Source organism: Anolis carolinensis, chromosome 3 (assembly GCF_035594765.1).
Source record: "Anolis carolinensis isolate JA03-04 chromosome 3, rAnoCar3.1.pri, whole genome shotgun sequence".
Taxonomy (NCBI): Eukaryota; Metazoa; Chordata; class Lepidosauria; order Squamata; family Dactyloidae; genus Anolis; species Anolis carolinensis.
In genome coordinates this window covers 162493558-162504740 of record NC_085843.1, presented here as the reverse complement: position 1 = coordinate 162504740, position 11183 = coordinate 162493558, and the positions used below count along the sequence as shown (strand labels likewise).

The following is an 11183-nucleotide window of genomic DNA, read 5'->3' as shown; positions in this document are numbered from 1 at the left end:
GAAGTTGGTCCTGAGCCCAGGCATCTGCTTGTTGACTGGCCCTGATTTCCTGAGCACAAAGGGGCCCTGGAGTAGAGGGAGTTGATTCAATTAGAGTGGATTTGGTGTTTCCCACTGTGAGCGTGGCAAAGTTCTCGGGCTGCAGCAGTTGGGACTCAAAGGTCTCTTTGCGCCCTGCAGCATATTCCGGTTTCCGTGACAGAGCATCTGCTTGGTTGGTCTGGGCTGGGGTTACATAATGGATTTGGAAGTTAAAACGCTCAAAGAATAAAGCCCAGCGTTGTTGCCTCTGATTTAGCTTGCGGGCAGTTCTTAGATGCTCTAGATTCCGATGATCAGTATGGACCTCAATGGGAAATTTGGCCCCTTCTAACCAATGTCTCCAAGTTTCAAAGGCTGCCTTTATGGCCAAAAGTTCCTTTTCCCAAATAGTGTAATTTCTCTCTGGTGCGGTCAGTTGACGGGAGTAAAAGGCACAAGGGTGAAGATGATCTCCCACTGGTTGTAAGAGTACAGCCCCAATTGCCACATCGGAGGCGTCCGCCTGCACGACAAAAGGGGTTTCAGGATCTGGGTGCTGAAGGATTGGCTGGGACGTGAATAATTTCTTTAGTTGCTGGAATCCTTTCTCTGCTTGCTCTGTCCAGCGGAAAGGCTGTTTCCCACGGATGCAGCTGGTGATTGGATCAGACCAGCGGGCAAAGTCTGGAATGAACTTGCGGTAGTAGTTCGCGAACCCCAAGAAACGTTGCACCTCTTTCTTGTTGGTTGGCGCCCGCCATTCCAATACTGCTGAAACCTTTGCCGGGTCCATGGTGAGCCCTAGTGGCGAGACACGGTATCCCAGGAAATCTACCTCTTGTAGATCAAAAGCGCATTTTTCCAGCTTGGCATAAAGTCCATGATCCCGCAATCGTTGTAACACCATTCTGACGTGGTTCTCATGTTCTGATTGTGATCTAGAAAACACCAAAAAATCGTCCAAGTAGATAATCAAGAACCGGTCTAGATAATCCTGAAAGATATCATTGACAAAATGCTGGAACGTTGCGGGAGCTCCACATAAACCGAAATTCATGACCAGGGACTCGAATAAACCGAATTTAGTCTGGAAAGCGGTCTTCCACTCGTCCCCTTCCCTGATGCGAACTAGATTATAAGCTCCTCGAAGATCCAGTTTGGTGTAAACCTTGGCCCCTCGAAGCCGGTCTAAGAGGTCCGAGATCAAAGGCAGTGGATATCGGTTTCGCTTAGTGATATTGTTCAATGCCCTATAGTCCACCACCAAGCGTAGGTCCCCTGACTTCTTTTTCACAAACATCACTGGGGAAGCGGCTGGGGATTGAGAGGGTCTGATAAACCCCTTGCGGAGGTTTGTCTCTAAGAACTCCCTGAGAGCTTCTTGCTCTGGTTCAGTCAGGGAGTAGAGGTGCCCTCGCGGGATCGGGGCCCCCTCCACCAAGTCAATGGCACAGTCATAAGGTCTATGCGGGGGTAGTTTCTCGGCTTCTTTTTCATTGAATACATCCCAAAAGTCTGAGTATTTCTTGGGCAAGGTGATGATGGGTTCAGCGTCTGTGGCATGGCAGACCTTGGCTACAAGACAATGGTTTTGGCAATATTTTGAAGCAAACTGCAGTTCTCTGTTGGACCAGGAGATGTTTGGGTCGTGGAGTGTCAGCCATGGAATTCCCAAAATCACAGGGAAGTGGGGAACCTCGGTAACAAAGAAGGAAATCTCTTCCATGTGTTCCCTTATCCACATCCTGGTGGGTTCTGACCATTGGCTTACTGGACCTGTCTTGAGGGGGCGGCCATCTATGGCCTGCACCACACGGGCGTTCTTGAAGTCGTGATATTGTAATCCCAGAGAGTCGGCATACTCTCTATCAATGAAATTGTTTGTGGCTCCTGAGTCTATCATGGCATGGATCATGATGGGTCCTTTTTTCGCTGACCACAAGGTGACCACTAGGAGAAATAGGACCCCGGTTGGCGGCTCTTGAGTGGGGTTTTTGACCGGGTTGGCGAGCCTGTCTACGCCCGGTCGCTGGCTTCCCCCGCCGGCTTTGCGCCAGCCGCCTCAGACGTCTTCGTCTCTGTGGAGGACGCCGCCGCCAGATGGGCGGCGGGCTTCCCTTTGGCTGGACACTCTCTGGCAAAGTGGCCCCCGTTTCCGCAGTACCAACAGAGATTTAGGCGTTGGCGGCGGGCCTTCTCGGCAGTATCTAACCTGGGGCGCACATTGCCCAGCTGCATCGGCACCTCCTCGCTTCCTCTGGGGTATGGGGCTGGTGGCGGGGGTCTCCACACTGGACGCGGCTGGATGCCGGTGGGAGCGGGAGGTTTCGCTCCAGCCCTACCGCTCTGGCCTCGGATCCATTGCTTTCTGTTGGCAAGCATGACTTCAGCTCGTAAACATTGATCAATGAGTCCTTCAAGAGAGTGTGGAGGATCCACCTTGGAGATTTCCTCCAGCATCTCGATGTTGAGACCCTCCCGAAATTGTCCTCTGAGGGCTATGTCGTTCCAGCCGGTGTTATGGGCCAGCACTCGGAACTCGGCTATGTACTGGGACAAGGGTCTGTCCCCTTGGGAGAAGCGCCGGAGTTTGTGGCTGGCCGCCTCCAAATTGTCCTCGATCCCCCAAGTCGCCTTAAGGTGATCCAAGAAGTGTTGTGCTGATCTCAGATGTGGGGAGACTTGGTCGAACAGTGCCGTCGACCAGTTGGCCGCTGGCCCGTCTAGGAGACTGTAAATCCACGCCACCTTGATGTCTTCTTGGGGAAACTCGGCATTACGGGCCTCTAGATAAGCCTGGCATTGGCGACGGAAAACATGAACCTTAGAAGCTTCTCCAGAAAACTTGGTTGGCAACGCCAGGGCCGGGAGACGGATTCCGCGTTCCTTCAATCCCCTTATTTCTCCCTCCTGCGCATTGAGCTTATCACGGATGCGGTCCACTTCATCCTTGTCGATGGTGTAGCTGAGTGGCTGGTCACCCGGTCCGGCTCCGGTAGACATTCTGGCCTAGGTTAATTGGTGCTTAGGGTGGCGGAGTCAAACTGTCACGACCCAGGCTGCAGAGCACCAATAACCATACACAGAGGCCAGAATCTATCTAATATCTTTATTAAGGAAATATGTAAAGTCAATAAAAATAAGTGTAGAATATAGTTCAGAAGAAGACCTTTCAGGAAAGGTCAATTATAGTCCAGGAAAACAATGTCCAATATAAAATATTAAGGTCCAAAGTTGTAATCCAGTAACCGAAACACTCACTTTGCCAAGCAAAGTGAGGGGAGATGACAAGGTTCTTAGTCCAAGGAACTTGATGTAAGGCTAGGAAGTAAACTTGATTCTTGGAACACAAGGCTTGATACAAGGCAGCAAGGAACGAGGAACAGGGACAAAATCCGTGGTAAATACTTGGCAAGGTCCGGGGAGCAAGGCAAGGTCCTGGGAAGCAAGGCTGAGTCCTAGGAAGCAAGGCAAGGTCCGTGGAGCAAAACAAGGCTGGAAACGGGAACGAAGGCTTGGAAGCGGGAGTAGCGCTGTCCACACACAACCTACTCCAGTAGCTGACGAATTGACTCCGCAAGATTCCTACAGGGCAAAGAACCTAAATAGGGTCTCGTTTTCCCACCAAAGAACACTTCTCTGGGGAACCAGAACCTAAAGTCAATCTCTGTGTCCAGATGCATGACTCCCTAAAGTTTCTCATGGAAGCAGGCTTAATCAGCTGAATGCCTGGCTGCGATTCTCAGGCTTCTGCGATTAGCCTGTTGAACTCCTTTTTGTTGTTGATAATAATTACGGCGAGAAAATGGGGGAGATTTTGACTCAGGGCTTGTTTGGCAGATTTCTGGAAGACAAACCTCCTGCAGGTGCAAGGGCTCCAATTCTGGCTGGGAAAGTTCCAATTCTGGCTGAAACGGTGGAAAACCCAAGTTTTCCTCTTCATCTGTCACAACAGCGCTAGGAACGGGACTACATGGCCCATGAGTCATCACAGTTAGTTGAATTGAACAGTTTAGTAGATCTCAAATGCTTCAAATTATTATTGAGTGAATGAAATGTATTTAGAATAAGAGGAGGAATCATGTGGCCTTCTGACAATGTTTGAACTGGGTTGTTGTATGTCTTTTGGGCTGTGTGGCCATGTTCTAAGTAACATAACATGAGACACTCAGATAAGTGCAGGCCTGTAGAGGGGGAAGGGGGGTTTAGGGGTTCAACCACCCCCCCAAATTTTCAGGTTAAAAAAAAACCTGGTTTACTCATGAATTTTAACTGGTTAACCAAATCCACATGCTAAGTCTATGAGACGCAAAACATTAAGAGTCCCTCCAGGCACTATCTCAAGCAGATATTGACAGGTCTGTAGCCGGGGGAGGGGGTGCTAGGGGTTCAACCCCCCTCCCCGAAATTTTTAAAACTCCTCCCAATTTTTTTTCTGGCTACAGCCCTGGATAAGTGGTTTGGCAGCATTACTGTTGGGCTTGTATTTATCACCAGCACAATGCCATTTGTATCATCATTTCATAAATGTTTTAGACGCTTGACTGTGGAGAAGCACTATTAATGTTTCACAGACCAAACAATCAGATGTGAAAAATATACAGTGATTAGATATATAGCTAGACAAATTACAGTCTTAGCTATCATTTTATTGTTACATTTCACTCTTCTTCCTCACCTTCGTCCTCAGTGTTCGCAGCTCATCCATACCCTCTTTAAATGTTCTCTTCACATCTTCAAGCTCTTTTATTTTGGCATGATGAATCTGCGAAAGAGATTTAAAAAAAAACTAATCAGAGCATAGAAAAATGTGATCCTATTCCTTCACTCTAAATTATAATTTGGATAATTCCCTTTTTTCAGTATGGCTCATTGATGGCATTGTTATTACCTCTAGATGATCAGATCTCTCCTGCAAATGTTTTTCCAGTTCCCCTTTTGTAAGTCGAAGTTTTACATCCAATTCATTTGATTTGATTTCTTCAGATTCCTTTGTAGTGTAGGGGGGGAAAGGGAGGGTGAAGAGAAAGTGAAACACCAAATTTAACATTCACCTTAAAAATGGGCAGAGGAGCCTGTGGCTTCCAAACTTCCACCAACCCAGCCACCACAATTAATAGCCAAGGATAATGGGAGATGCAATAAAAACATCTGGGGGATGACAAGTGCTTTATATAAATCATCAGCATAATTTTACCCAACATTCTCAGGCCCAGAAATTATACCATAACATCTACTTACTATATCACTTACTTGATTGTTACCTTTCTCACATGTGTAGCCAAGATACTATGGGCTCCCCTTCCCCCTGTATGCCAAGTCTGGAAAAAGACAGCTACTTTTTGCCCTTGCATTTGACATGCAAAGTAGGGATGGGGGCAGCTGTGAACTTGGGTCAAATACATATTTCAAGTATGTATGGACTATTTGCATTTTGCCACAAAGGAGATGCATATGTTCTCCTGTCAAATTGACATGGAAACAGGGGAAGTATAGGCACAATAAAGATGCCGATTCTGATATGATAATTTCCCAATTCCTTCATGGGATCAACATCTCCAGGCACAAATGACCAGGTAGAGAAAAATGACCAAACTCATATGTTCTCTATTTATGCCTCCCACACCTCCACTACAAAACAAAACAAGGGATATAGATTTAAGGACTTTTCTAATCTAAAATATACAGACAATCTCATTGTGTGTTTAAAATATTTCATATATTTTGTCATGTGGAAAGTTACTGATGCAATGGCCTCTGTTAGACTGGAATAAAAAACTGCTTGTCTGAGAGACGGCAACTTGACAATGAGACTGGCTGGGTGAATGATATCATGTGCCACATCAGTAATGAACCTCAGGCACACGTTAGTCAATATGCTTGAGCTCTAGCACTATATGTACGACATCACAGGTCACTATGCTCTGTCTGCGTGTTCTCTAGAGAAGTGCAAAGATGGGTACATAAGGGTAGAATAATTTTATGTGGACAAGAACATCCCATTTTGGATGCATTTTGGAAAAGAATGGCACATAATTGGGAGACAACAGCAGAGTCTGCAAATGAAAAAACCCTATATGCAAGTGGAACAATTGCTAACTTTCTTCCATGAGATAATATACCTACCTGATATGTTTTTATTATTTCTTGGCAGTTCCTTCGTATCTGATCAGCTTCTTCTTTTGCTTGAGTCAACTTTGTTGTTGCCTCTTTAAGCCGATCTTTAGTGTCCTGGAAAATAATAATTTTGGAATTACCAAAACAAGCAAGCATGTGTATCATTCTGTAGAAAATAAACATTTGATTACAAAAACAAAAACAAAAACAGTTTAGCATGCAGAAAAGCAACAGATTTATAGATTAGTACTGATATTTTACAAATTATATGCAATGATTCAGTCTTTTGTATTAAAGAAATCTAAAACTTAAGAGTGAAACCCTTCACGCATTTGTGTGAGAGAAAATCCTAGTCAATTCAGATGGATTTATTTTAGGGTAAACATGGATAGACAGATCAGTGGTGTCACACTGACTTCCCACTGAAGAGTAGAACGGGCATCTCAATCCAGTTCTTTATACATGAGAGTCAGTCCTTGCACACTACTATGCATTACTAGCCAGCCGAAAATTACTGTGAATAGACAATTATTACCCAATAATAATCAGTGTGAAGTGGTTTAATATATGTTCTTGGCAGTGGGGTCACTGAATTTTTTAACTAAGTGAAGGAACCTGGCAGAACACAGGGAAAAACTGCCTACTTGTCTTTTACACCAAGAGGAACATTTGTGTCCACATTTTGGGCTACACCAGTCTTTCCAACCAAGTCTGATTAGCAGGAATATTCCCTCTCACAAAAACATTGCAGCTACATATATTGTATGTTTTCATCTTATGCCATCCACATCCAATGTAGTCATTTCCAAGTTTCCTTGAGTAGATGAAAGGTACTACACAAGGCCACAGACACTGAATAGATCCATTCATAAGATATGAAAGAGTAGTTCTGCCATCTCAGTTACATTGCCATTGTGTTAAATGAATTAACACATTTAGAGAATGCCTTGGCACCTGAAAAAACAATTTAAAATAAAAGAGAAGTGCAGCAGCCACAGTGAAACATCTCTCTATAAGATTACTATACCAACCTTGTGTAAATCCATTTCAGCTTTCAGTTTGTTTTGGGCCCATTTTACTTTGATCACATGAGAGTTTATTTCTTCTTTTAATTTTTCTATTTCTCTTGACATTCTGGTGGCTTCACTTTCCTTTAAAAGGATAATTTTACATCAGATTTGAAATTAATCTTTCAGATAGATAAAAAAAATAAAGGAAGCTACTTTTTGTACACAGGTAAGTGAAGACACATACGTAAAAAACTGACTGACATGGAACATAAAGTATCTGAGTCCTTTTTGGATTTAGGGATCTCTGTATCTGTATGACTTCAAAGATATAAAAGACCCTTATTTCCTGGAAGCCTCTGAATCTCTCCCTTGCAATCAGATGTGATATCTGATAGTGGTGTGCTAATGCACTATATCTTAAGTAAACGGTAAATTCAGAAGACATCAGTTCTGAACTCTTAGAGCAGATCCACTCTGTTCCTCACCAATCCTTTCTGGTTATCTTGGGTGGTTTACCTCACCACCCCTTCCTCCCACCTTCATTTCTCTCCTTTTCCTCTCCACATCCTTCCTTATCACTTCCTCATTTTCCCCCCTGTGATTTGAAGTCAGTTGATTGTACAAACCCAAGTCCATGGCATATAGGTACAGGATGCACAGAATAGTACCTTCAGAGGAAACAGGAAGCAAAAGATAACAAAGGCCATTTGATTTGAAGTCATTTGAGGAAAGGGCACCACTATTCTGCATTCTAAATGTAAATCTTCAAATCAATTAACTTCCATTAAAAATACAGAAAAGAAAGAGGATACAAGATGTCTGTAATACAAACAAGTGTTTAAACTGGTCTAAGCTATCTGTTACAAAGCAAATGAAGAAAGAAACATTGTAAACCTCATGTATGAACAAATGCTTTGAGAAATAATAGGATTTGTAAATATTTAACCTAATATCAAGAAATACACATGCATGACCACATGGGGGCAGCAAACCCTTTGTAGTACTAAGAAACTGCTAAAAGTATTGGCGGCTTCTAACTTTGCTTTCCTTGTAAACACTGGTCATATACACATTACACTGTGTTTATGTTGTACTATTAATCAGAAGATTTTCAAGAAAAGTGTTGCTGAAAATGCTCTTAAAGATTTACTTTTGGTAAACTCAAATGCCAGGACATGAAAGTGTCATACATTTTTTAAAAAAATACAAAGTTATATCATACAATTAATTACCAAACCCACAGCCTTAAGCTTTGTATCTGACACATATATTAGACAGGTTATTTTTTTCATCCTGGGTAGTTACAAGTTCAATTCTCAACATTACATTCATTCCTTTTTCCAAAAACAGAAATATCCCAGGTGTTTATTTGGTTATACAGTGAAACCTGGAAATATAGTCTGTCCTTCTCATTTAGATGGTACCATAATCATCTTCATTCCCTCTGCCATTACACTTAATAAACCACATCTAGATGAAAAAAGAAGCCAAATTATTTGAGTGGTTTTTAAAATGTCAGTTTAAACAATTGAAGCAAATGGTAGGAATACACAGATGCCAAATGAGACTCAAAACAAGTCGATACCTTGGATTCGAAGAGCTGTTGCAGCCGTGCTTTTTCCTGAGAAAGCTGTTTGATTTTGTTGGTGTGCTTTTCGATTTCTTTATTTGCATCTCGCAATTTTCTTTCAAGTACTTCTTTTTCCTTCCGGAGGTCTAATGATTCCTTTTCTCCTCTAACATACTTCATTACCATTGCTTCCTTTTCTTGGCGAGCTTCTTCACATTTCTTGTTTGCCTTAGAACAGCAGTTATTGCAAGTTAACTTCTGCTAACAAGCATAAATATAAGTTTTCCCCCAAATGCTAGTAAGAATACAATGTATTTGTAATTGAATTCATGTCTGAGAAATAAACTTTCTATAGAGAGATTATTAAAATATAATTTAGCATAAGGCTTCTTTGAATACTGTCTTTAGTTAAACCAGATCAGATACAGTAAACGTGTTGCTACACAAAGCAAATGACTGTCGAAAATAAATGTGATGTAAATAAATTAATGTATATGAATTAACACACATTAATATCTGAACAGAATCATGTAAAGAAAGAGATGCAACTGGACTATATCAATGACCTGGCTCACACAGAACATTAAACCAGTTGTTTTGAAGTTTTAGAGAGTCAACGTGATATAGTGGTTTAAGTGTTAGACTAACAGGACCCAAATGTCTACTTGGTCAGAGAAATCCAGTTGGTGATCTTCCACATGTCACACTCTCAGCACACATATAAGGCATGAAATTAAAGTGTTAAAACTTCTTTGAACTTACCTGATCTGTACGGAAGGCCATTTCTTTGTGCAATTGCTGTATAGCATTTTTTGCAGCAGCATCTTGAGATGCAAGTTTATCTTTAGCAGCTTTAACTTCTTTTTGGAGGTCCTCTATTCTGACCTCTAACTACAAAAAGAACAGTAAGGATACAGAATGTATTTTGGCCTTAAGCCCAATATGTGAGATGCTTATTTGCAATTTGATCAGCAAACTTAAATACTGTAATACATTGAATATTGTTGTGTTTATAAAATCTAGAAAAATAACATTTCATACCTGCTTAATAATGGTGAGGTGTTGTTTTTCTGTTTCTGTTCTTTTCTTCAATTCATCCCTTAAATTATCCTTTTCTGAACAAATCTCCAAAATTAGTTCCTGATGCTTTTTATTTTCTTTAATCAATCTGCTAATTAAAACAGAAACCAATGAGGGAAAGTCCAATACGTAAAATCTAAAAGTTACAAGAGGGCAATCTTGGGAAACACTGAATTATCAGAGGCCCCTTCTACACTGCCATATAATCCAGATTATCAAATCAGATAATCCATATTATCTTCTTTGAACTTGATTAGATGAGTCTGTATTGCCATATAATCAAGTTCAAAGAAGATAACCTGGATTTTTATGGCAGTGTAGAAGGGGATAAAAGTCCAAGTTTTCTCAAAGCACAAGTTGAGCTTCCCTAGAAGTATCTATAGTTGAACCAGTATTGACCACAATCAAAACATTACTGTTCCTTTTTATTCATCATCTCTACACCCAAGCTGATAGAACTGAACAAATTCAATCACATTTGTTTCAAAAGTACAAACTCAATGAATGGTGAAAGAAGGCATGCAGGGCTTTCCAGGATTCCTAGACAATCATGCACAAAGTAGTATGCATTACTGAGTCTACTGCAGTTGGCTTCAATCACACTGTAAGGGCCTTTCCACACAGCCATATCACCCAGAATATCAAGGCAGATAATCCACAATATCTGTTTTGAACTGAGTTGAACTGCCATATAATCCAGTTCAATTTGGATTTTATACAGCTGTGTGGAAGGGGCCCAAGTAGTTAAAGATAATAAAATCAGAAGCAGAGATGTGAACAGAGATTGCTAATTGTGCAATGGCCAAGAAGGATTAGCAAGTTGCCTCCAGTGCCGCCTCAGCTGCATCGTAGCATATTTTGGTTCTATTCAATTTCCAGCTGTTGAAATAACTTATTGTGCTTCACCTACCAAGAGTGCCTGCTGCCAAAATTGACACTAGCCTAATCTGCTGTGCTGCTTTGGAAAAGGATATAAAAACACACAAGACGAGCTCTAACAGTATTGGCACTCTCAAAAATGCCTCTAACAAAGCTGCTGCACCCTGAGAAAGAAAACTCATATTTATGCTGATTTGTCAATAAACTTGATCTAGTCAGGCATGGGCAAACTTTGGCCCTATAAGCGTTTTGGACCAGCTCCCACAATTTCTAACAGCTGGTAAGTTTGCCTAATTTAGACCAAGATCCTAGGAAAAATCTAAAGCAGACTAAAGAGAGAGAAGCCCTTAAAAAAGAGCAGGATTTAGGAATGAGAGGAACATCATGAAGACGAATCACTATAGCTTTTTCGTTTTTAAGTTGACTGCATGAGAGACATCAGACTAACCTCCTACAACTAGTGTCCTCAAATTCTTGTTATAACTTGCCATTGGCCACACTGAGTA

General features: G+C 41.8%; 1 protein-coding gene across 4 annotated transcripts in view; it reads right to left on the bottom strand.

The window, feature by feature from the left end:
* The window catches only part of ccdc186 (coiled-coil domain containing 186), a 57478-nt gene that overhangs the window by 19022 nt on the left and 27273 nt on the right, over positions 1–11183 (bottom strand). For 3 of the 4 annotated variants that reach the window (XM_008114727.3, XM_008114726.3, XM_062975705.1), the window contains exons 3-9: positions 9760–9889; positions 9481–9609; positions 8734–8946; positions 7170–7289; positions 6148–6252; positions 4913–5011; positions 4700–4786 (exon numbers count right to left, since the gene is read on the bottom strand). In XM_008114727.3, the coding sequence (XP_008112934.2) occupies positions 4700–4786; positions 4913–5011; positions 6148–6252; positions 7170–7289; positions 8734–8946; positions 9481–9609; positions 9760–9889 (883 nt within the window). The remainder of the gene's footprint in view (positions 1–4699; positions 4787–4912; positions 5012–6147; positions 6253–7169; positions 7290–8733; positions 8947–9480; positions 9610–9759; positions 9890–11183) is intronic. The other variant, XM_003223427.4, reaches the window with a different exon arrangement.